This window comes from Dipodomys merriami, unplaced genomic scaffold (genome assembly GCF_024711535.1).
Source record: "Dipodomys merriami isolate MVZ:Mamm:240054 unplaced genomic scaffold, mDipMer1.0.p SCAF_2, whole genome shotgun sequence".
Classification (NCBI taxonomy): domain Eukaryota; kingdom Metazoa; phylum Chordata; class Mammalia; order Rodentia; family Heteromyidae; genus Dipodomys; species Dipodomys merriami.
The window spans coordinates 29798985-29826109 of record NW_027203381.1 but is presented as its reverse complement, the minus strand read 5'-3'; the positions used below and the strand labels follow the sequence as shown (position 1 = coordinate 29826109).

Genomic DNA, 27125 nt, shown 5'->3' with positions numbered 1-27125 from the left:
TGCTGTTGTTGTTGCCAAGGATTGAACTGAGCTAGCCAAGTGCTCTACCACCATGCAAGGACTGAGTTTTGATAAGAACCAGAGTATAACAGCCTTGTTCAAGTTATACCCTAAAAAGGTTTGTCCCACTATAGGAACCTTTGAAGACATTCTTAATAGCAGTAATTAATTTCAAAATATTCTTGTGGCTTGTCTCCTAAAAGATGCAGTGAGCCAGAAGTTAAAACATATCCAAGTACACTTACCCAGATGCAACACAAGTCTTCAACATAATCCTACAGGTCAATTCTCAAGGATCTTTGACTCTTGAAACTACTATGACATAACACCTGGACATGTACCACTTACTGGAATGCTAATGTGACACTCTTTCTTAGTGGTTTCTTAGTGGTTATTCCACATATTTGTTGTTCATGTGTTCTGAAATGCATAGGGCAGGTGTGTGAAAAGCTGAGGGTATAAAGGTAGTAAATTAGGTAGTTAGGATTATAACCAAGCCTCTTTTTTAAAAAACAAAACCAAACAAAACTTTTGTGCTCACCCTTTAAAAAAAAGTGGAAAATTTCCCAATTTATTTTTAAAAGCTAAAAGAACTATGCTAAGAAAATAGAACAAAAAAGCACAAAACTACAGACTGTCTTACCAATATGTATTGTAAAAATCATAAGTATTTGTGAATGCAAGCCATCACTGTAGTGGAAACATATACATCACAAAGTAGAACTTATTGGGGAATACAAACATGATTCAGCACTAGGAAATAATGGATATGATTGGGCATGTTAACAAATTAAATGAGAAAACATTTTTATGTTCTCCATGGTCATCAAAAAGGTAGCTGATATAATTTAATATGCTGTCATTGTCTTGGAGGTTCTAGCCAACGATAGAAGGCAAGAAAAAGAAACCAAAAGCATTAGAATAAATTATGCAAGGAAATTTGTAGGATACAAGACTGAAAAACTAACTATATTTCTATATTAATAAGGAACAATCTGAAAAACTATGCATATTAAAAATAACGTATAAAAGCATTAAAAAGACAGCATATAAACCAGGCATTGATGGCTCACAGCGCTAATCCTAGCTTCTCAGGAGACTGAGATCTGAGGATGGTGGTTTGAAGCTAAGCCTGAGCAGGAAGGTTCTTGTGACTTATGTCCATTTAACCACCAGAAAGCTGGATGTGGAGTTTGGGCTCAAATAGTAGAGCACTATCCATGAATGGAAAAACTCAGGGATAGTACATAGGCCCTGAGTTCAAACCCCAGGACCAGTACAAAACAAACACAAAACATATCAAGGAGTAAATATAAGAAAAGAAGTGCAAGCATTATTGCAAGAAATAAATAAAAAGACATGCCATGTTCATGATTGGAAGATCGAATAATATTAATGTACCAGAACTTTCCAAACTGTTAAATAGATTTCAGTGCAGTTCCATCAAAATTTCAACTCCCTTTTAGTACAAGTTGAGAAATCCTAAGATTCATATAAAAATGCAAGGAACACAGAGTAGTTGAAATAATCTTAAGAAAGAAGAACAAAGTTAAAAGACTTCCTTTCCTTTTAAAAAATTACTGTAAAGGCACAGTGATCAAGACAGTGTGTGATTACCATAAGGATAGACACATCGATAGAATAGAATGGAAAGTCTAGCCAGGAAATAAAAAGCATGCATTTATGGCTAATTGATTTTCAGCAGCATGCCAAGATAGTGTAGATAGGGTAGTCTTTTCAGAAATATTACTGAGATAGCAATATTCACATGCAAAATAATGAAGTTGGACTCAACCTTACATTGTCTACAAGAATTAACTCAAAGTGGATCTGGGAGGAGGAGGGAGTCTCTAAAATGTAGCATGTAGCATGTAGTGTGCTTGAGACCCAAGGTCCAATCCCTGATACTGCCCAGGAGCAAAATAAAGGAGGGAGAAAGGAAGAGAATATTCTTAGAACTCAACAATAAAAAGATAGCTCAGTTTGAAAGTGTGCAAAGCTGGAAATCTCTTTGCACAGCTATTTAAAGATAATAAATTTTAAAAATTAAAAGTGTACAAAGGAAGCCAGACACTGGTGGCTCACAGCTGGGGGTTGAGATCTGAGGATTGCAGCTCAAAGCCAGCCCAGGCAGTAACGTCCATGAGACTCTTATCTCCAGTAGAACTACCAAAAAAGCCAAAGTGAAACTGTGTCTCAAGTGATAGAGTGCTAGCCTTGAGCAAAAAAAATCTCAGGGACAGTATCTAGGTCCTGAGTTCAAGTCCCAGGACCGCCACTACCACCAACAAAAAAACAGTGTGTAAAAGATTTACACAGACATTTCTCCAGAGAAGATACACAAATGACCAGAACACATTAAAAAAGATGTTCAGTATCTTTAGTCGTTAGAGAAATCAACCTGGTTTCAATATGAGACTCTGTTTGCATACCCATTAGGAGAGCTAGAATCAAAATATTAGATAATAACAAGTATTGGCAAAGATGTGGAGAAATTGAAGTCCTCATACATAGCTGTGGAAAAGAGTGCACTGCTTTGGAAAATGGTTTGGCAAAATGTTGGACATATGGAAGTACCATATGACCCAGCAATTCCACTTGTAGGTATGTAGCCAAGGGAATTGAAAATGAGTCCACACCAGAATGTGTACAAAAATGTTCATAGCAGCATTACTCAAAATATGCCCATAGTAAAAACCCAGATGTCCACCAACTGAAAATTGGTCAATAAAATGTGGTATATTTGTAGGATGGGATATTATCTATGAAAAGGAATAAAATTCTGATACATACCACAGAATGGATGAACCTTGAAAATACTTTCCTGCATGAAACTATATACAATGGCCACATCTTATATGATTCAATTCATATAAAATGTGCAGAAATGGTAAATACTTAGTATCAGGAAGTAGATTAGTAGATTATATTTGTAGATTGCTAGGGCCTAGGGGAAAAAGAGAATGTGGAGAGAGCATAAAGATTTGGTTTTTTTCTGTGATAATGAAAATCTTCCAGAATTATATAGTGGCAATGGTTGTGCAATTCTGTGAATAAATTAAGAATCATTAAATTGCATATCTTAAAAGATTGGACTTTATAATATATGAATTTTATCCAAAAGTTATTAAATAAAGAGTGAATAAATGACTTTTTAAAAAGCCATTATTTATATGTCATAGACAACAAGCCCCCAAAATGGAAAAAACAATATATTATAATTCTTGAATAAAGAGGAAATTTGCACAATATTTCAGAATACATGGTATAGTGTTTAGATAACTAAGGTTGTGGGACTATTAGAGAGTCAGACAAAAACAATTTAAGGTCTAGAAAGAGATTTAAGCACATGTATTAGGAAAATAATATACTGTGTATTATTTATGTTACCATATATAACATAGTAATATATAAGTAAGGTAAAAAATAGTGCTCCTCAGATCACGATCGAGGCCCAAATTCCCCACCCCCCAAATGTGATAACCTGTCTGAAAAATAAGGAAAAAAGGGTTGGGGGTGTCAATCAAGTGGTCCAGTGCCTTGCTAGCAAGCATAGTCCCTGAGTTCATAACCCAGTATTCCTCCCCCCCCCCCAAAATGGTGTTTATCATGAAGAAATATACCCTGCCAAGCTTTACCAGTTGGCAGTTGTGGTTGAAAACAGCATAAATTACTTCTGGCAATCTGAGTCACAAAGGCATTTACAGTAAAGATACTGAAACCTCAGCATCAATGGAAAACCAAGCTCAGAAGATGAAGGAAGCATAGGCCACTAAGGAGCTAGGAAAACATCCTCCAAAGGTCACTGGAATTAGGGGGATGTCCCCAGTCTGTTGTTGCTGCTGAGGATTGTAGAACTACTACTGACACCATGTTTCTGCGACTCCTCCCTCTCAGAGACTGGGGCAGAGCCCAGTCATGTTCTAGAAAGAGGAGTGTCCACCTTCAGCTACTGGGGTAGAAGGCACACGCTGTAGCATCAATCAGGTAGGAAGAGAAAGAGCCAGAAATGACAGATTTCCACTAACATTTGGAATGATTAAAATTAGAACCATACTTTGTATCATAGACCAAAATAAATTCCACATGGGTTCAGAATTTAAATGTAAAACGTGAGATCATAAAAGTACTTAAAGAAACTACACATGAATATTGATGTGATCTTGGTGAGAGTAAGTTGCTAAGCATGATATAAATATCAGAAAGCCATTAAAATATTGGTAGAGAATTAAACAACTCAGAAAGGAAATCCTGTTCTGTTAAGTTAAAAACAGAAGTTCAGGGCTGGAGGTATAGTTCAGTGGTAGAGTGTTTGCCTCGCATGCTCAGGCCCTGGGTTTGATCTCTAATGTTATCAATTTTTAAAGAAAAAATGTATTTGTATATATACCTCCAAAAAAGACTATAGAGTGTTATAGATAGAAAATAACCAGTGAAGATCTCTTGGATGATGACACTAGAGATGATTTTGCCTTCCTTCTCTCCTATATTGAAATAAATAATTGGCTTGCTAGCTGATTGGTTGGTTGGTTGGTTGGTTGGTTGGTTGGTTGGTGAGAATACAGTGTCAGGCTTCTCACAAGTAAATGTGAACATAACCTCACAGAGCAGGTAATGAGCCAGCATGTTTCCATACCTACCTGTGTAAGTGATGCTTACTAGAATTTGTTCCACTGGGTGACATTTTGTTTTTTTTTTTTGTTTTTTTTTTTTTTCTCTTGAACATTGTTACCCCCTCCATTGTTTTCCCCCTACCATCCCCTCCCTCCCTCCCTTCCCCAAGGTTCTTTTTTTTTTTTTTTTTTTTTTGATCGTGATTAAGTGATTACTTAATTTCCGGAAATTCACAGTATTGTGGAATAATGATGCTCATTTAAAGTCACAAGTTCATTCTAACTTTCCTGGAGCAAATTGTCTATCACAGTCTGTAATATATAACGGTGCTCATATGTTATATACCATATATGTGATCAGCAGCATGGGGATATTTAGTAGTGACATTTTGAAAGGAAGATCGAAATCATTGAATGCCCCCAGTTCATGAGTCTGTATCCCCCCCCCCATGTTTATTTTGTTATACTGTGTTGATTTTAAGAGACCCATCTGCTTCATGAGAAACTTACCGTTTAGGATATTAGCATCTAAGAGGAAGACAGTCACAAAGACTGTAGATTTTTATTATATCTTTTATTATATTTTATTATATCTCATCCTCATACCGCTACCTGTAAAACAGGCATTGTCTGGGATTCCATCTTAGTAAAGTGTGCTCTTCTGTATCTGTTGGGCATAAGGAATAGAGAGAGTCCTTCTGTTGCCCACATAGGAGAAAAATTCACAGAAGCATCAACATAAAGGATGAGGAAAACCTTGCATGTTCCAGAAAGCCCAATCTGCACATGTAGAAACAGACTAAACAAGCCTGACACTGAAAATAATTTTAAAGTGGTCACTTTTTCTTATTTTTGCCACTCAGTTACTTTTCTTCCTTGTTAAAGAAAAAGAATCATTGTGCCTTTGGATTCAGTCTGTCCTGTTAAGATGCAAATCAAGTAAACATGATCTTACTAGAGATTTCTAGTTGAAATGTTCATGTTTTAAAAGGCCTTTTAAAAAAAGTTTTTCTATGACCATTTTCTCAGAGGACTCATTAAACATTCTTTTTCAGTCATAAACAGCATGATTCTGAACTTTTATACGTTTCATATTCTCCTTGTCTTCATGTTTCATGTTAATATCGGAACCCCATTGCTCTGGGCTGGAATTAAATTGCTGTGCCACTGTTTTGGGTATTAGATGGCTTTGTATTACAGTTTTCACTGCAGTTATTTTGCAAGATGGAGTTAAAGTAGCTTGAGAATATGTATGGTGTTGAGCTACATATTTCTTGAGAAGTTTTGCAGTTCTCTCATGTTCTGTACTTTTCCCTTATTTATTTATTTTGATGGCATGGAGCAGAATGATAGATAAGCAGAAGAAAAGCTGTTCCTTTTTTCTAGAAGATGCTTGGAAAAGTTACAATAACTCTTGTTTCCTTGGTATCCCCATATGAAGTTTTGTGCAATGACTGTGGTGCTCCATGCATGTCTTACAAATCACAGTGCTCGGGAATAGGAAGTGGCAGATGCTGCATTGTTGAGCATCCTCTGACACCCAGTCCTTGGGGATGAGGTGAGGTAGCTGGATAGTGGGCAGGTGAGGGGTCAGACTTCAGTGCAGTGCTGAGGGGAGCATGTACAGCCAGAAGGGCTTGGTATCATGGTACCTCCAAGCCTGGTCATTTTCTGCCTAGCTATCCTCCACTGCTTCTGGGCACAGCAAGACTTTATACATGTACTTTTCTTGTCTCTTTCCAGGAGCAGCCTATTGCCAGTTCATGGACATGCTCTTTCCAGGCTGCATTAGTTTGAAGAAAGTAAAATTTCAAGCAAAATTGGAGCATGAGTATATTCATAATTTCAAACTTCTGCAAGCATCATTTAAGCGAATGAACGTTGATAAGGTATGAAATTCCCTTTTATCTCTATAAATCGCACTGTTCAAGCCAGGAGCCAGTGGGTCATGCCTGTAGTCCTGCTTACCCAGGAGGCTGAGATCTGAGGATCATGGTTCAAAGCCAGCCTGGTCAGGAAAGTTGGGGAGGCTCCTTATCACCATTTAATAATAATAATAATAATAATAATAATAATAGGAACTGAAATTGTGGCTCACATGGTAGAGTGCTAGCTTTGTGCATAAAAGCTCAGAGACAGCTCCCCAGGCCCTGAATTCAAGCCCCAGAACTCACACCAAAAAAATTAAATAAATAAAATGCACTTTTCTTTAGAATAGTTTTCTGTCAGAAATCTATAAACTTGTAAATGGGAATATCTCTTGATATCTCAACAAATTGGGGCCTGTAAAGGATCAATCCTAACTTCCCATATTTGGATGAAGTTTTAATTTAAAGAGATTGTCTAAACTTGCAACCATTTGACTAAAAACTTTTAACAGGAATTATAAGTGTTTAAACATTAATAGCTATGTTTACTATTGCAGATGAGAAATTTTTATGTTTTCCAGATGTTTCTGTGGTTCTTTGTATATTTTGTTCCAGGGAAAAACATCTTACTGTGGAACAGCATGGTTCTCAGTCCCAGCTCATTATGGAACAAGTTACTTGAATTCTTTTACCCTGAGTTTACTCATCTATAAAAGAAGTCTAGAAATTTCTTGCTCATAGTTATGAAGTTGAAATGAAGGAATGCATGTAAAACTGTCCAGTACAAGCCAGGCACTGTGGCTTATGTCTGTAATCCTAGCTATTCATGAGGCTGAGATCTAAGGATCACTGTTTGAAGCCAGCCTAAGCAGAAATGTCCATGAGACTCATCTCCAATTAACTACACACAAAGAAAAGATGGAAGTAGAGCTGTAGCTCAAATGGTAAAGTGCAGCCTTGAGGAAAAAAAGCTCAGGGACAGTGCCCAGGTCTTTCTCTCTCTCTCTCTCTCTCTCTCTCTCACACACACACACACACACACACACACACACACACACACACACACACACACACACACACACACACACACACACACACACACACACACACACACACACACACACACACACACACACACACACACACACACACAAAATGACCAGCACAACAGCTGGGCACTAGTAGCTCATGCTGTGATCCTAGCTACTCAGAAGGCTGAAAATTGCTAGGCTCCATCTCTAAACTAACCAGCAAAAAGCTGGGCTGGAGGTATGGCTCAAATAGTAGAATGTTAACTCAGCAAGTAAGCTGAGCAAGCATGAGACCTTGATTCAGGCCCCAGTACTGGAGGAAAATACGTTTCCAGCATTGTAAATGCCCTCAGATTCTCAATATTGGTTCATAAATTTCCCTTTTCCCTCTTTGAATTTTCTTAATTTTATCCTAGAATGATTCACCTGGAGTTAAATGCTGGAGTCTTTTGTCCACTATAAGAAACTATTACCTAAAACTACTCAATCTCTTTTCTGCCTTTGGACTGCTATTCAGATATATGCTTATTAATTCACATTCTTTATTTAGGGTATGTCTCTTTGAATAAACTTTGAAGAGCTTTCTTTGTAATAAATTGATTATAGCGGTAATACATAGAATGCTAGGCTATAAGAGAGAGGCATTAAAGGGAAGAAGAGTTGGTGAAATATCTATATTGAGAGTGGTACGGAGATTTTAACTTAGTCCCTTACACTTGCAAGACAGTTATTCTATCATATGAGTCATACCTAAGCCCTTTTTTAATTCAGTTATTTTTCAGTTTTGTCTTGCTTTTTGCCTGGACTGCACATACTGGTAGGTACATACTACCATACTCAGCCTTTCTGTTGAGATGGGGGTCTCACAAACTATTCCCTCCCTCCTCTGGTTGGAACTGTGATCTTCCTGACATTAGCCTTAGACTCATAAATTGCTAGGATTAAAGGTGTGAGCCACCAGGCACAGCTATATTTTTTATTTAATACAGTTTTTTTCCCTTCTAAGTAAATGCATTCTTATCAAAATATTAAATCTGGCCAAACATTCTCAGAATTTTTATTTCAAATTGTGTAGTCTTGAGCCTGATGGTTTGTACCTGTAGTTCAGCTATTCTAGAGTCTGAGGCAGGATGATCACTAAGCCCACAAGTTTGAGACTAACCTTAGAAGCATAGCAATACTCTAATACAATAAAATATACTTTCTTTGTCACACCTTAGCCTTTACAATGACTAATTTCCAGTTAGCTGTTAAGATATATATTCAAAACCAGATTCTTTCTCATTTTATGAGTTAATAGTACTTCTTTTGTCTTTTTCAATTTCCTATCTATGCTTCTACATTGGAAAAAATGAAACACCTGTCCATAGGTGTATTGAAGGCACTACCATATATCAAATGAATGATTCTGTATGTCTAGTAATATGTATACAAGAGGATGGATGAACAATTGTTAAGCATGTCAAAGAAAAAGTCTTGCAGTGTACGGAGCCTGGCCTCAGTACCCTTGTTGGCTCCTCTTACTTTCAATTGCCATGAGATGATGCTGTGTAGTCCTCTTATATCTGTCACAGCCCGAAGAGTATAACAAGACCCTTTCTGTGCAAAGTTTTGCTTGCCACTTCAGCTTTGGAACTTAGACCCCTGAAACGTAACATTCCTACAGAGAATGTGAGATTAATTCAGCAGAAGCAAGTGCATTTTGCCAGGTGCTGGTGGCTCATATCTATAATCCTAGCTACTCAGGAGGCTGAAAGCAGGATTAAGGTTGGAGGCCAGCCTGAGAGGAAAAGTCCAAAAGATTCTCATCTCCAAAATAACCAGCAAGAAATAGGACTGAACACACAGTTCAAGTGATAGAGCATCAACCTAGCAAGCAAGAGGCCCTGATTCAAACCCTAGTATTGCCAAAAATTTTGAAAAAAAAAAAACAGCCACCTTTTAATTGTTCACATACCACATCATCTAAAACTATGAATTTCCATGCCTTGCAAAAAAAAGTATATTCGGCTGTTTATGCAATCAGAAGCATTATACTGTCACTTTCTAGTAATCATAAATAAACAAAAGTTAGAAGATAAAAAAGTAAGTTAATATTACAATGAAAAGTCAGTTGAGAGCTGGAAAGGTAGTTCAGTGGTAGAGTGCTTGCCTTCATTCATGAAGCCCTGGGGTTCAATTCCTTAGCAACACATAAGCAGAAAAAGCCGGAAGTGGCGCAGTGACTCAAATGGTAGAGCGCTAGCCTTGAGCTGAAGTTCAAGGGACAGCCCCCAGGCCCAGAGTTCAGGCCCCCATGATCGAAAAAACAAACAAACAAAAATCTGTGTCAGAAATTCTTCCAGAGAAAGAAAGGAAATATCAACACCAAAGTCTCCAGTACCAGAAGAACCTTTATGAGAAAAATGGTTCCTTTCAAAAGCTTGCTTCTTTTTATTTTGTTCTGTACTTGGTTTCTTTTCTCTTTTAACTGCAAAAAAAAGAAAAATTTCTTACTAATAATTTAGCTTTATGGCTCACAAAAATGCTTCCATTGCCTTTTCTCTTTCGGTTGACATTGATGTTTACAGTCTTTCTGCAGTTCAAGTGGTTCTGTTGATGCATTTTAGGACATTGATGGCATAGAGATCCAGAGATGGCAAAGCATTGCTGCAAGTGGAATTCATGCAGCTTTCATTCACATGTCACACAGGGATGTCTGGTGCCCAGGGCACTGGGTTTCTCACTAAGTCTCATACTTACACATTTACAACCTCACCCCTTGGTTTGTTCACTTTCTCATGGTAGAATCCCTATCCAGCGATGAAGTAAAATCTAGTAATAGTGCAGTTTGGGGAGTTCATTACCTTTCCATTTTCTTTTGAAAATAGTGGCCTGATCAATTTCAGCTAAGTAATCCAATCCCTTTTTTTTCTTGGTCATAATTCCAATGCCTTCCCATATTAATGTCAGCCACCTATTGGGAATACTTATAGAGCCTACTGGTTCCAGTGGGCAAGGTTGCCCCATGAAATGCTTAGCTTCCTGTCTTGGGAACCCATATGAATGTTGTGTGCCTTGTTTCCCCCCCCCCCCCCCCGCACCTCTCCTCAACCCCTAGATAGCCTGCAGCTCTTTTCCTCTCCATTCTCAGGGAGCTATGTTTCTGGGTGGTCCAAGAATTTCTGGGCTCTGGATTGAGGTTAGTTATTTTCATACTTGTCTTTTTATATTGTAAATGAGCTCTGGGAAAGCTCATTTTGTTTCATAGGAACCATTGGCTTGGTATCCATTTGTATTGACTTGAAGCTTATTCATTGGTGCTCTCTAGTAATTATAATCCTTATAAGCATTTACTCCAATACAACTGAGTCAAGTGTGACTAATAGGAAAAGCCATCAATCTTGAAACAGTATAACCTCCCAGGCCTGTGTCTGTATGGGAGATGCTTTAACAATAAGAATTCTATAAGCTCCTCTTTTATTCTTTTTTCTTTTCTTTTCTAAATGATTTGTTTGATTTTATTTGCTTTATTTTTTTTTTTAATGAGAGAGGACCTCACTGTTTGTAACCCAGGCTGTCCTCAAACTCAAAATCCTCCTGCCTCAGCAGCGTAAGTGTTAGGACTATAGGCGTGTACCACCATACCTGGCACATCAGTCCCTCTCAACAGAAAAGAATATATCATTTTTTAGTTCAGAAGCATCAAATATTCTTAGACACCAAACTATGTAGTTCTTGGATAAGTGCTTTCACCATATTACATGAAAAAGATCATGTTAATTCTAGTGTACACCTCGCTGAGAAGGAGAGCGTGAATTGCAGGCAAGAGGGAATATTTAGAGGGGGCATTAGAGTTGTATTAAATACCAGCAAGCCTGAGGCTCATGGCTCACGCTCATTTCCCATTGCAGGTGATTCCAGTGGAGAAGCTAGTGAAAGGACGTTTCCAGGACAACCTGGATTTTATTCAGTGGTTTAAGAAATTCTACGATGCTAACTACGATGGGAAGGAATATGACCCTGTGGAGGCTCGACAAGGGCAAGATGCAATTCCTCCCCCTGACCCTGGCGAACAGATTTTCAACCTTCCCAAGAAGTCTCACCATGCAAACTCCCCCACAGCAGGTATTGTCACAGTGAAATCAAGGAATCACCTCCATTGTAAAAAATGTGAAACTGGTTCACTTCGCACCCTCCTGCATTTCACTATGTTTGTGATTTGATTCTTCACAGTCGTCAATGTTTTAATGCCTTAGAATAGTTTTTATTATAGTCTGTGTGACCACACTAATCTTCCTATGGCCCGTTTGTCATACATCTAATGATCTTGATTTAAACTACTGAGAAAAAAAGGGAGGAGGGTCAGGAAGGTGGCTCAATGGTAGAGTGCTTGCCTCACATGCATGAGACCCTGGGTTCGATTCCTCAGCACCACATAAACAGAAAAGGCCAGATGTGGCACTGTGAATCAAGTGGTAGAGTACTAGGCTTGAGCTAAAGAGCTGAGGAACAGCACCCAGACCCAGAGTTTAAGCCCCATGACTGACAAAAAAAAAAAAAAAGCAGATATTACAGAAAGTTTACTAAAAAGAATACATATAGTTTCTCTGAGAAAATTCAAGTAGTCTTGTTTAGATTTTGCCTGAAATATTTTTACTGCTGGCATAGCCCATAATATGAATTGATTTATGAAGTTAAATCTCAATCATTACTTCTCATCCGTCAAGGAATTGTATGATCTGTATATCTTGTCTCCAAGTGAAATGGAATGATATCTCATTTAGTGAAGTCATTGAGGAAAAATACCCGGAGCTTCAGTTTTTTTTTTAATTTTTAAATTTTTTTAACTTTAAAAATAGACTCCCTAAAATATATTATAAATATCCTTTCCATAAAAAAGCAGACTTTGCTAAGTAAAACATGTTCTTCTGGAACTGTCACTATTCTAAACACCAGTTGGATTCTGGAAAGTTAAACAGTGAAAGTTCTAGAGCCATTTGTTTCAATTCCAAGTGTAGAGCCCATTGTTCAAACCTATAAAATCAGTTCCCTATTCAAATCTCTTATTTATACCCTACCCAGAATCAGGACAGGAGAGAAATGGTTAATAGCACCACTTGGGTATGAATAACTGTGTAACAGTTGTTTTCCTTACTGTTACTAAACCTTTTTCTGCTAAGTACCAGTTGCTCACACCTGTATTCCTAGCTACTCTCAGACTGACATCTGAGAATCAGAGTTTGAAACCAGAATGAGTGGAAAAGTCTGTGAGACTCTAATCTCCAATTACCCACAAGAAAACCTCAACTGGTCCTGTGGCTCAGGGATAGCACCCAGGTTCTGAGTTCAAGCCCCACAACTGACAAAAAAAAGAAGGAGGAGCCTTTTCCCCCATTTATTTCTGTATTGGTAGGCATCGTTCAGGAAAACTGAGACTACTGTCAATCGGGCATTTTAAAAGTATTAAAATACTTCAAAAGTATTTATTTTAAAATATAGTTTTAAAGATAACAGGATTGATAAATGTATTTGCCGGCATTTTAGATGCATTTTTATTCATTTGGATTAATTAAAATAGGAATAAATAGATAAGCCAGGAAGATATATAAAAGATAAAATAGGTTGGATATTAGTAATGGTAGATTCTGATATGAAAGGGAGGAAAGTGTTAAGAATGACTTCTTGGTTTGTCTCACACACTTGGAAGGATGGGGATATTGTTCAGGAAGTATAAAAGAAAAGCAGATTTGGAAAGAAATCTCAAGTTTGTCTTGACAGATCGAGCTGGAAATTTCTTTGCATCATCTAGGAGGAAATCTAAGTTGACAATTTATGGGTATTGTGCATGTGTGCCCGTGTACACATAGAGGAGTGTGGCTCTGGAAGTGTGGAACTGGAGGGAAAGATTGAATACAGTCTCTAAAAAGGGAGCACCTTAGCTAGGCACCAGTGGAGCATGCCTATGATCTTAGCTACTCAGGAGGCCTCTGAGATCTGGGGATCGTGGGGTTTTTTTTTTTTTTTTTTTGGGGGGGGGGTCCGGTCGTGGGGCCTGAACTCTGGGCCTAGGCGCTGTCCCTCAGCTCTTCAGATCAAGGCTAGTGCTCTACCACTTGAGCCACAGTGCCACTTCTGGCTTTTTTTCTTTTTTGCTTATGTGGTGCTGAGGAATCGAACCCAGGGCCTCATGCATGCAAGGCAAGCGCTCTACCACTGAGCCACCTTCCCAGGGGGATCGTGTTTTGAAGCCAGTTGGGACAGAAAAGTTTGTGAGACTCTTATCTCCAATTAGCCACCAAAAAGCCAGCAGTGGAGCTCTGGCTCAAGTGGTTAAACACAAACCTTGATTTAAAAGGCTTAAAGATCAGACCACCCTAGGCCCTGAGTTTAAGCCCCAAAGTACTGGGGGGCGGGGAGGGGAGGGCTGGGGAGTGGGAATCTTGAACTCTGACTACCATAGCTAACAAGAGAGGGAACAGCTTGTCTGGGAAGATTAGGAAGATTAGAGGAAACTGGGGAGTGATGTGTCAGGAAAGCAAAAAGAAGGAAGCAAAATAATCCTCCAGTCTCTGAATCTACTGAGAATTCATGTACCATGAGGTCTGTTGGAGTCCATTGGATTGCACCGCTTGGAAGTGATTCAGTAGAAAGATTCAGTAGAATGGGTGATCTCTGTAGAAAAGAAAACTAAGATCTTTGAGAATCCATACATACATGTAAGGAGAAAGCAGGGAAAGCAAGGTTAAGAGAAAAGATGAAGATCCAAAAGAAAGCCAGAAAGAAAAGGGAAGAGGAAAGGCAAAGGGCAAGAGAAAAGAGAAGTAAGAAAAACAGGAGACTTCAATCAGAAGACAGAAAAGAAAACCAGAGTGAACAGGAAGGGAAGAGAAGAAGGAAAAAAATGAAAGAAAACCAGGATGTCTCAGTAACAGAGAACAAGTAGTAGAAAACTTCTAGGAAGAGGGTGGCCAACAGTGCTGCATATTAATTATGGAAATATGAAAGTGGATGAATCCTTAAAATAGGTCAAGGAAATCTGATTCCTAAGGGATGATTAATAGTCCTTCAGAGAACTGGTCGAGTAAGATGCTGAGAGCTTACCCCTGGTTGTAACAATTTGCCATGAGGATTACAAAAGTGACAGAGTAGGAGTAGATTCAGCCTTTCACAAATTTGTCATGGAATTATTAAAGAGAGTAAGAACGTTTTACTATAGGAAAAAGAACAAGTTCAGGAACTGAGATTGAGAGGAAAATGGTGTTTATCTGCTTCAGTTTAGTTTTTGGAAAGGAAAAATTATCAGGCTTATAAGATGGGAGAGAAATCCATGGAGAAACAATAATTGAAAATACAAAAAGAAAGAAAGTTGGGGGTGGAGAAACTAGAGCAACATATACTGAAGCAAGAAGGAGAAAATGAGGTCAGAGGGTTAAAGAGAAGATTTTCTTTTGTCCCCAGAGCAGAAGTGATGGGAAATATTTGTTTAAACACACACACACACACACACACACACACACACACACACACCACACACACACACACACACACACACACACACACACACACACACACACACACACACACACACACACACACACACACACACACACACACACACACACACACACACACACACACACACACACACACACACGGGCTGGGAATGTGGCATAGTGGTAGAGTGCTTGCCTCGTATGCATGAAGCCCTGGGTTCAATTCCTCAATACCACATAACCAGAAAAAGCACCACCAGAAGTGGTGCTGTGGCTCAAGTGGTAGAGTGCTAGCCTTGAGCAAAAGAGGCTCAGGGACAGTGCCCAGGCCCTGAGTTCAAGCCCCAAGACTGGCCAGAAAAAAAAACAACTATGACGTTTGGAAAGGAAAAATTCATATAGTCAAGTTGGCCATGTGCTTTAATTACAGTACCTTTTATCAGTCTTGGACCTAGAGCAGAGGAGGATGGTCCTCCCCAGCGTTTGGAATCTAGGAACACATGGCGTGGGAGGACAAGGAGAGGAGAAAATGGTGGCTGACATTTTTCATCTTAATGTCATTTTCTAGAGCTGTTAGAGAAGGACAGATCCATGATAAAACTCAGCTGCTATGTTTCATGTTTTACTAGTGAAATTAGATCTCATAACATGGCCTTAATTTTTTTTTTAACCTTGGCTCTAACATTCCTCCTCCTACAAATGAGGCTGTTGCTCGGCAGCCTGGCCTCATTTGCCTGGAATCCCCTCCTCATCTCACAAAAGCTGCATAGAAACTTGTGCCATTTGAACCTGAAAGAGAAATACATATTTTCCAGAGCTTAAAACTCTCAGGTGACAAAGCTCAAGAAACCCATTAAAGTCAACAGATAATAAATTTTGTTTTTAAAGATCCAGAATGCAGTAATTCCTGAGAGCTATTTTCCTAATTCCTGGACCATGTTTACCTCATTACTTTAATCAAGGAGAAGGGATATTTTCAGAAACCAAATTAACCACTCCCTTCTTAATAAATAATATTTGAGGGGCTGGGAGTTTTAGCTCAGCAGAAGAGCGCCTGCCTGGTGAATGCAAGGCCCTGAGTTCAGTCCTCAGCTCTGGAAAAAATAATAATAATAAATAAATAATGTTTGGTTATTGAACATTGTGAGATAATAAATTTATACTGGAGAACAGTTACAGCAGGATAGACATCACATGTAGAACATTATTATTAAAAGCCCTAATAGGATAAAAAAAAATTAAGGGCTCATTGTTCTAGAAGTCATGTGTCCAGATATTGGGAACACAGCCAAAAAAAAATAAGATAAAATGTCTTCTAGAGTCAGAATACATGTTATAAAGCCTAAGCTATAAAATTAATATACTTTATTCATGAGAGAGTTTCTAGGGTACTTATCCAGAGTTGATGTGCTCTTTCTTAATTTAAACGTAAAGAGGTAGGAACCAAGAGAGTCCAAGCATCAGTTTTTAAAAAAAGAAAAAAGCTGGGCACTAGTGGCTTACTCCTATAATCCCTGCTACTCGAGAAGCTGAGATCTGAGGATCACAGTTAGTAGCCAGCCCAGGCAGGAAAGTCCATGAGACTTGCATCTCCAATTATTAGCCTTAGCTTTTTCTCAGAAGACTAGCACTGTACCACTTGAGCAAAAGAAACTCTAGGACAGCCCCAGGCCCTGAGTTCAAGCCCCAGGGTGCACGCGCACACACAGACGTAAACTTGTTAATATCTTAAGAAAGAACCTAACAGTGTGGACTCCACTTAAAAATTAAAATAGCTCCATTTCTCAGCTGTCCACAACGTGTGTAATACCTGAGACCTTAGGATTTTCATTAGTGCAGGCAGGGCGGGACGGGACGCAGGGGAGGTAGGGGGCAGGGAGGGAAGATGGGATATGCTTTTTGTCAGGCACTAATGGCTCATACCTGTAATCCTAGTTTCTCAAGAGACAGATATGAGGATCATGATTCATAGCCAGCCTGGGCAGGAAAGTCCATGAGACTCTTATCTCCAGTTACCAGCAAACAGCTGGAAGTGGAACTATGACTTGAGTGAAGCACCAGCCTTGAGAGAAAATGCTAAGGACTGGGCCCTGAATCAAACCCCAGTACTGGCACCAAAAAAAAAAAGTGCATTTATATTATCCAGACTACTTAGATTGCATTGCCACATACCCCAGCTGGTTCTTTGTATAAACATAGATACACTCTGTATCCTTGATGTTTTGTGACTACATGCCAGATTTCCCTATCACTTCAATAGCAATTAAAGCTTCTCTTCCGTGGACTCAGAGAAGCCATCAAGTAGTTTGGTGTTTGTGTGTAGTTGACTGACAGGTGAATTTTATTCTGTCTACAGTTTGATGACTTACATCTTGATTTGCTTTTGCCCTGCCAACCAGGGGCGTACATTAAGAACATACATTTCACATGATAGATACACATTAAGTGCATACTTCATTGTGAATCATGACATTTATACATATATTGCTATGAGCCATATCTGCAACTCAAGATAGCTTCCTGGGGAGATCACTTTTTATGTGTGAACACTTACTAAACTTAAAAGGAAATTCAGAGTTATGGTTTCTATAGCAACTATAGCTTAGACATATTGCAAATTCACATATATTAATGCATCTAACTCAAACTCCCATATACAAATATAGTGTGATGGATTTAGAGTTGCTATGGGAATTGAGTCTGAGCTTTCTCTTTTCCTTAGAGACCAATGTTTCCGCCTTCAAATCAGGTTAATAAAAATTCTAGAGAAGTGGTTTCACAAAAGAAGCAACCTAAGAAGTATAATAAAATCAGATATTTGAATAATCATCATTAAATCCCTAGATGTAGATTTAAATAAACCCTAACTTTTATTTTAATCTGTTGAAAATTTGAACACTCACTCAATTATCTTTTATTTTGAATCCTGTAAGACTCTATTAAATATCCTTTTGATGTGACCATGTTTATTTGGTTAGCAGTGTATGAGCATTTGTTTGGTATCTACAATTTAAGTAAACATCACCCCTCACCTTCATATGGGAAAGGAAAATTACTTTTACTTTATTTTTCTGTTTTGTTTTTTAAGAATGATAGTAAAAGATAGCTATGATTTTTATCCTCACTCTGGTTTTTGTTTTGTGGCCCAGAGTATGGGTTCTCTTAGTTCTTGTCCCACATGGATTTGGAAAAAAATGTATATTCTGTAGTTGGTTGCGTTTTAGAAATATCTGTATGTTCCAGGTAATTAATATAATTATTTATATCCTGCATGGGTTTGACAGAGGATTTTTTTGCCTATTTCTAATGGTTGCTGCAAAAAATGTTAAGTTCAGCTGGGCGCTGGTGGCTCACGCCTGTAATCCTAGCTACACAGGAGGCTGAGATCTGAGGATCGAGGTTCAAAGCCAGCCCGGGCAGGAGAGACCGTGAGACTCCTATCTCCAATAAACCACCAGAAAATTGGAAGTGGCGCTGTAGCTCAAGTGGTAGAGCGCTTGCCTTGAGCTGAAGAGCTGAGGGACAGCGCCCAGGCCCAGAGTTCAAGCCCCACGACCAACAAAAAAAAAAAAAAAGTTAAGTTCTCCTAATGCAATTTAAAATTGTCTTTTCTTTTTAATTTTATCTATTTTTGCTTTCTGCTTTATTACTGCTCCATTCTGAGCTACATCCATATTCATTATTGTTGTCATTTTGTTGAGTTGAGCTTATGTTTTTTAAATATTTTTTTGTCTTAAGAATTTATTTTAGCTAGCTGCTGATCACTCACACCTGTAACCTTAGCTACTCAGGAGGCTGAGATCTGAGGATCTTGGTTTGAAGCCAGACGGGGCAGGAAAGGCCATAAGCCTGTTATCTCCAACAAATTTCTCAGAAAAAGCCAGAAGTGGTACTGTGACTCAAGTGGTAGAGTTCTAGCCTTGAGCAAAAGAAGCTCAAGGACAGTTCCCAGGCCCTGAGTTCAACCACCATACATACATATAAAGAGAAGCTATTTTATTTTAATAATATAGCCTTTTTAGCTTTGTTATACCTACTGTTTGCTTCATATAGCCCCATGTGATAAGCTAACTTTCCATTTACCTTTGACTTTACATTTAAATTGTATTTTATGTTAGCATATGATAGTCTTGTATATTCATTTTGGTGATCTGCCTTTTGATTGTTCAGCATACTTATATTTAATGCAATTAAATATAATATGACTGATATGCCTAATCATCATTTAATACACTTCTTGGAACTATAAGTTTATGTCTGCAAGAAGTTTTCTGCAGCATTTTTTCAGATACATTCTCAGTTCCATTCTTTCCATCCAGCTCTCCTACGACTCTGTTTATACATATGCTAGAGCTTTAGAAGCCATGCCATGGATTTTTGATGTGATGTTGATTTCTTCCCAGTGTTTGTTTTCTCTTCTTAGATTAGATGATTTCTGTTCACGTATATTCAAGCTTAACCTCATTTCTTCTCTATGTCAATATATTAGTTGTTGTGTTTTTCAAGTTTGGGTTTGGGGGGAGTTTTGGGAGAGGGGGCAGTACTAGGATTTGGAATATAGGCCCTTATGCATGCTAAGGCAAGTGATCTACCACTTGAGCCATGAACAGCCTTCCTCTTACACCCTTGCTTCTATTTCTTCCTCTTCTTTTTCTTTAGTTATATTTTGGATAATGTCTTGTGTTTTTGTCCATTATTGCTCTTGGTCCAGGATCCTCTGACCTTTACCTCCCATGAAGCTGCACTGTGTTTAGCTTGTTTTTTGAGATAAGGTCTTTTGGGCCCCCAGGCTGACCTTTTACCAAAATATTCCTTTCTCTGCCTCCCAAGTAACTAGGCTAAGAGGTGTGTGTCACAACATCCTGCCTTAGTTCTCAGTCTTTAAACTTTTTTTGTTTGCTTTTACTTTTTCTGCTAAGTCTACCTACCTTTTTAATCATTATGAACATATTTTCCTTTAGTTCACTGAGCATGGTTATGGTAACTGCTTTAAATTACTTATCTCCTCACTCTCCTATCCTAGCCACATCACAGTTATCATCTGCTAATTATCTTTTCCTGTATATAGCAAATAATTTTTGCATTGTATACTAGATATTGTGAAGTTAACATTGTATAGACAGGATTTTGTTATATTGCTACAAAACATGTTGATGCTTTTTTTTTATTGTGAGAGTACTGTACAGAGGAGTTACAATTACATGGGCAAGTAACGAGTACATTTCTTATCAAGCATTGTTGCCTCCTCTTTGTTTCCCCTTCCCATCCTCCTCCCACCTTCCCCTACCCGATCCCCCCCACCAAAGTTGTAAAGTTCATTTTTTGACATAACGACTTGTACATCTCATTGTTGCAATGGGTCCACTTGTATCCCTAGTTAAATGATTTGGTTTTTTCCCTTCCCCTCCACAAATTATACCAACATCAAATACAGTGAAAGCAGGGGTTATATCATGGGGGAGGGATATACAAAGCAACATAGAAATCATCTTATAAATGTGTTAGAAACAATTGCATGAAAGAAAAAAATGTTAGGGTTAATTCCCCTAACATCGACTTATCTGACCTTTTCTGCTTGACTCAAACATATACTAGTTGTTGCAAATAAGGGAAACCATGGGACCTATGTTTCTTTGGCGCTGGCTTACTTCACTTAATATAATTTTTTCCAAGTCTTTCCGTTTCCTAACAAATGGGGCAATGTCATTCTTTCTGATGGAGGCATGATGCTTTTTATTTAGCCAGCACTTAACTAGAATCTGAACAATCAAGAAGTTAAATTACTGCAGAATCCTAACCTTTGCCTGAGGCCTGGGCCTTAATGAAGGATTTCCTTTTCTTTAATATTACTGAGATGCAAATCACCATGTATCTTTTGAGAAAAATCTACCTTTTAACCACAGTACTGATCTCGCCCAAAGCCATAATTTATTCTAAGAAATGTGGTTTTTTTTAATATCTCCTCTTATATGAAAACTGTTTATGGTTGGGTGGTTCATATTGGCTCTTTCTTGTAATCCTAACTACTGTGGATGCTAAGATTTGAGGATTTCAGCCAAGGCTGAGAAAAGAAAGTCCATAAGACTCTTATCTCCAAATAATTATCAAAAAGCCAAAAATGAGCTGGGTGCCAGTGGCTCACACCTATAATCATAGCTACTCAGGAGGCTGAGATTTGAGGCTCACAGTTCAAGCCAGCCTGGGCTAGAAAGTCTGTGAGACTCTTTTATTTTATTTTATTTTATTATAAAGATGTTGTACAGAGGGGTTACAGTTACATGAGTAAGGTAATGAGTACATTTCTTCTCGAGACTCTTATCTTCAATAAACTACTCAAAGTTGGAAGTGGCACTGTGACTCAAGTGGTACAGTGCTAGCCTTGACCACAAAGAAGCTCAAGGATAGTGTCCAGGTCCTAAATTCAAACCCCAGGACCAGCAAAAAAAAAAAAAAAAAAAAAAAAGTCAGCTGTGGCTCAATTAGTAGAATGCTAGGCTGTTAAAAAATGCTCAGGGACAGCACCCAGGCCCTGAGTTTAAGCCCCAGGATCAGCACAAGGGAAAAAAGGTGTTCATGATGGTATTCGTTTTCCCAGACCCCGTAGAGAAGGCACAGGGACCCTTTTGCCCTGTCATGGTTTCCCATCAAGATGAGACATTTTTATTTGTTCTAACAACTTCCCAGCAGGTACCTGCTTGATACCGCTATCTCCACCTCCTCACTCAGTTAGACACAGGCCCTCCATCCGCTACCCATCCCTTCAAGGACCAAGTGGTATTTTCAGAGATCATGAACTATCAGCTGAATACAGGAAGGAAGTCCATTTCTTACCAACATCATAACTGACAAAGCTTCTTTCCCAAAATATGCTAACCATCCTCAATATGATATAGAACAATGTTACCTTTTGCTCAACCTTTATCCCATATTGACATTCTGTGCCTTTGGCTTGTTCATATTAAGAAACTAACTTATCTCTCAGCTACATATCACTTAGTGGCTGCTCCCTTAGGTGCATTGAGACCTGGAAAAATCATAAAGAAACATTTTAATGGCTCAGCCAAGTGAATTCTTAGAGGAGATCTCCTCCCTGGAAGAAGTATAAGTGGGTTTTGCTCTTTCAGTTCTATCATATGTAATATGTAAAACAGACACTGGTTGCCATAAGATACTTTCTTCTTGAAGAACAACTGAATTTCCCTACTTTTTCCAATTTGGCTATATAAACAATAAAAATTTAATCCTCCTAAGTTCTGGGGACTGGCATGTCCACGAACAGAGTGCTGGAAGATTCCATATCTGGAAAAAAAAAAAACATTTCTCATGGGCATTGTTCATATATGGTAGCTACTGTTGGCTCTTCAGGTGATAAAAGCAAGCAGGCTCCCTTGGGCCTCAGCTACAGGTAGGAATTCCATTCCTATCTAGACTGTGCCTTCATGCATAATCGCCTTCTAAATGTGCTCCATGTCTTAATGCAGTCTCATTGGGGATCATGAATTGGGAGGGTAAGGGACACAAAACATCCACACCATAACACCTACCCCTCAGGATGATAAAACTACAACGGAGCATGTGAGTAAAGCTCTGCCTTGCCATGAGACAGAATACCTATAATTGCAAACACAGGGTATAGAGAAGAGCAGAAACACATGAAAATTAAGAGTTTCCAGTGGGAATCTCTTGACAGTGTGTGGAAGAGCCATATATTTTGCATTTCTGTCCTGTTGTTTGCCTACTGAGACACTATTTTTGAAAGATGATACTAATTCAATTTGTATTTCTTAATTATTTTGCCTTTTTAAAATCAAAGCATTTGTATTGTTTTTTTCTAACTACAGTCTTGTAAAGCCTAGAGATTAAAACTATTATTGTATAACTCTGTGTGTGTGTGTGTGTGTGTGTGTGTGTCTGTGTGTGTGTGTGTGTGTGTGTGTGTGCGCACGCGCGCGCACTCGCGCGCACTCGCACCAGGCCTGGATACTGTCCCTGAGCTCCCTGAGTGTTTTTCGTCAAGGCTAGCACTCTGCCACTGGAGTCAGAACTCCACTTCTGGTGATAAATTAGTGATAAGAGTCTCACAGACATTTCTTGTTTCAGCTGGCTTCAAACTGTGATCTTCAGGTCTCAACCTCCTGAGTAGCTAGTATTACAACAAGCAAGAGCCACTAACATCCAGCTTTTGTATATCTTAATAATTAAAATGAATGTGCACAGATTTTTTTCATGAAATTTAAGGGAAATAGAGCATTTTAATGGAGTCAGTGATCCTCATGAATATGTGCTGATATATATAGGCTTAACCTCAGGGCCTTGTGCTTGCACTTTGATTCTCACCTAGTGCTCTACCACTTGAACTTTACCTCCATTCCAGCTTTTTTGCTGACTAATTGGAAATGAAGTCTCTCATACCTTTCTTCCCATGCTTGCTCCAAACCAAGATTCCCAGTTCTCAGCCTCCCAAGTAGCTGGGATTACAGATGTGAACCACTGTCACCTGTGTTTTTAGTGAATATTTATTGAGTACATAGAAAGTACCACCAATGGTTATAAATATTTAGTATGTGTTCAGTTCACCCTCACAACAAACCTAAAAGTTAAATCATTAATGTCCTCATTTTAGAGTTTAAAAAACTACAAGACAGTACTGAACTAAGTACTAAGTCCAGGATAGTGTACTGAGAATCCTGCCAGGATCACCATAAGTAAGGGACTCAGGATTGATACTGACTTTAGAGCCTATACTTTTAAACTTTTTATTAGATTACCTCTCACATATCACAGATGTGCCTTGCACCTTCTGTTCTTATCTCCTCTCTGTGCAATACTGAACCACGGTAGGTTTTCACAAACCAAATTCAGATTGTATAGTATATAGAAGAAATCGAATTTCTTAGTACTGCTAATGCTTAAAACATCAGAATACAGCCTGCAGTTTTCTTTTGCTTAGAAAAGAGCTGCTACATTATGAAAATGTTCCCACTTACAATAGGATTTCAAGTCAGAGAGAGTTGCCATATTATTACTAAATGCAGGAACTGGAAAGCCACTTGTCCCTGGCCTCTTATCAACACCAAAGGAAGCATGTATAATGCCCAAAATCCTGAGCTAGATTAGTAGGATTACTAATCTCTAGTTTCTTAATCCTTCCATTCACATATCTCTCTGGACAAATGGTCTGAGGGATTTGGATGTAAAAAGTAAAACCCCTGAGACAAAATTGGCATGCATTTTCTATTTCCTGTCACAAGGCCCTGTTTTGGAGACTGCACTAAGAAGCCATCATGGTAGCCCCTTTAAAATAGCACTGGAGCTGGGTACCAGTGGCTCATGCCTGTCATCCTAGCTACTGAGGAGGTTGAAATCTGAGAATCACAGTTCAAAGCCAGCCCAGGCAGAAAAGACCCCATGAGATAGTTATCTCCAACTGACCACTCAAAAACTGGAAGTTAGCACTATGGCTTAAGTGGTAGAAAATTAGCCTTGAGCACAAAGAGGCTCAGGGACAGCACCCAGGCCCTGAGTTCAAGCCCCGCAACTAACAAAAACAAAAGCCTAACAAGCATTGAGTTATTCTTAGTAAGCTGTTCCCTGGATTCATTAAGTTGTTTATAAACCATGTTTTACTGGGATAGACTGATATCCCTTTCTCTGGGCATAGGAAAGTGAGTTTTGCTTTTCAGACTAACATTAGACCTTGTTAGTTTTCAAAAGAGAATGATTAGAGCATTCTCTTTCAGTTTCTATAAGCCATATATTACAGGTTACTGGAGACCATTTTTTCTTTTTTAGTAGTACCTTCCTTTAATATTCAGTATGTTGTACAGAATAGACACCAACTTATTTTGCTGATTTTTTAGGGCTTTTGTTGTTTGGTTTGGTTTGGTTGGTACAGGGGTTAAAATTTAGAGCCTCACACTTACTAGACTTTTCCACTTGATCCATGCCTTTACTTCTAGCTTCTTGCTGGTTAATTGGAGATAAGAGAATTGAGGATTTGTCTGCCTAGGCTGACTTCCAACCATGATTCTCAGATCTGAGACTCCTGGGTAGCTAGAATTCTAGACATTTTCTTCTGGCATCGAACAGAAAATATTTCTTATAATAATATATAGCTCCTTGTCCTATTTGTGAATGCTTTACTTGGTAGTCTTTCCTTCCTTTAGTCTCCCAAGTATTTGTTGGGACACTATAAAGGATCTTAAAGATACACAGAGATTCCAACCAGACCCCTGTTTGCAGGAAAGTCACTGCCTCTTGGGAAAAGTTGACAGTGACAGTAAAGCAAAGAGAGGGCTCTAAGGGAAGATAGGAAGGACACTTAAGCTGCTGTTGCATATCCTGTGTAGGTTTCCTGGGAAATTTGAAGTTCAACTGAAACTCAAGGAATGAATAGAAGTCCACCAGATAAAGGGTGTGGTGAAGAGAAGAGCATGCCAGACAGAACAGAATGCTGAATCTAAGAGATAAGGTGCTTAGTTCATTGGAGTGCATGTTTCCTGTGGATGTTTTGAGACATGAGTCTGTAAAGGTACAGGGCCCTTGTTACTGCTTTAAAAAAAAAAAAAAAGGAAAAAGAAAGAAAATCAGAAATTTAGCAGCTTTGAAAAGAATTTCTCATAGACTTTTAACATGCAAGCACAGCTTAGCTAGCTTTCTGCTTTGGGTCTTGCCAGACTTCAATCCAAGTATGTGCTAGGCTGTGATCTCATCAAAGACTCAGCTGGGTAAAGATTCACTTCCAGGCTCTCAAGTTGTTAGCACATTTCTTACATCTGTAGGACTGAGGCTTTGGTTCCTTGCTAGAGGCTTTTCTCTGTTCCTAGGGGCCTCTTGTACCTCCTTGCACGTGGGCCTTACCAACAAGGTACCTACATTCTTTTGTAGCAGCTGCTTCTTTGAGGCCAGTAGAGAAAGTCTGTCTAGATTGTCTGCCAACAAGTCAAAGTCTTGAATATAGTGATGCACTGGAAGGAATAACATCCCTTCACTGTACTTTTTTTGGTTAGAGGCGCGTCATGCACACACACACACACACACACACACACACACACACACACACACACACACACATGCACATTGAAGGGGAGAGTGCTACACAAATATGTGAATACAAGGAAGCAGAAATTATTGGAATTGAAGTGGTTTTTTTTAATCTGTTGCTCACAAAGGTTTAGAGTCTATGCTTTATAATGGAGATTGTTGCAGCCATTGAAAGATTTAAGATTTATTAAAATGTGCTCTGCCTCAAAGAGAACACATTAGAAGATGTATGGTTGAAATTCAGAGGACAGATTGACCACATGGGAGAGAGGGTGATGGTCTAGGTAAAGGCGGCGGTCATGTGGGTTTTGAAAATTTAGGGAGACATGACTGACATACATTGATGACTAGTCAGAAATGGGAAGGAAACGGAAAATAAACCAGTACCCACATATCTGGCTTGCATTTAGAAGCAGAGAACCCTAGGGTAAGAGCCAGTTGAAATAAGTGAGGGAGAGCGGGTGATTGAGTGGGCTGTGCCCGAAGTTCTCACCTCCTTAGCTCTGTGGCCTCTCAGTCCAGGTCTCTTTTCTGGGAAGTCTGGATAAGACAGCATTACTGGAAAAGAACAGGCTTGCCACCATCAGAAAACAGACATTGTATATCAACAGGGATTCTGACTGAAATTAAAGGTAAAACATCAAGCAACTTAGTACTTTTATATCCCAAAATGGCCATCATAGTTTATAAGCTTTTTGCTTAAGTGAGTGTCATATGCTTCAAATACAGAGGCACCGGGATGGTGTCGTCATGGCAACCAAACCCTTCTCTTTCTGGGGCTAGCTCTGCCAGTTGGCTTTTTCAGCCACTCCCTTCTCCTCTTCTGTAACAAATAGGCAAGGGCTGCTGCCCAAAAGGATTGTTGGGGTGAAGGGACACTCAGCATTTCTCTTGTTCTGGGAGCAATTAAAAATCAGAATTGAAACTAAGATGGTGATTGGATTTGATACATGATCTGTTTCAAGATATGAGAGGCATGAAAAAGTCCCAGTTATTACAAGCAAATGCATACCATGGATGAAATAAGTATTTAAAAGTTCACATTTTTAAGATCTGAGCCATTTCAACATGCGAAGTGCTTTACTGCGTTTTTCT

General features: G+C 38.8%; 1 protein-coding gene across 4 annotated transcripts in view; it reads left to right on the top strand.

Moving 5' to 3' along the window:
• Mapre2 (microtubule associated protein RP/EB family member 2) overlaps positions 1–27125 on the top strand; it is a 152741-nt gene that overhangs the window by 100807 nt on the left and 24809 nt on the right. For all 4 annotated transcript variants that reach the window (XM_070029338.1, XM_070029336.1, XM_070029337.1 and 1 more), the window contains 2 exons: positions 6357–6502; positions 11406–11619. In XM_070029338.1, coding sequence (XP_069885439.1) covers positions 6357–6502; positions 11406–11619 — 360 coding nt within the window. The remainder of the gene's footprint in view (positions 1–6356; positions 6503–11405; positions 11620–27125) is intronic.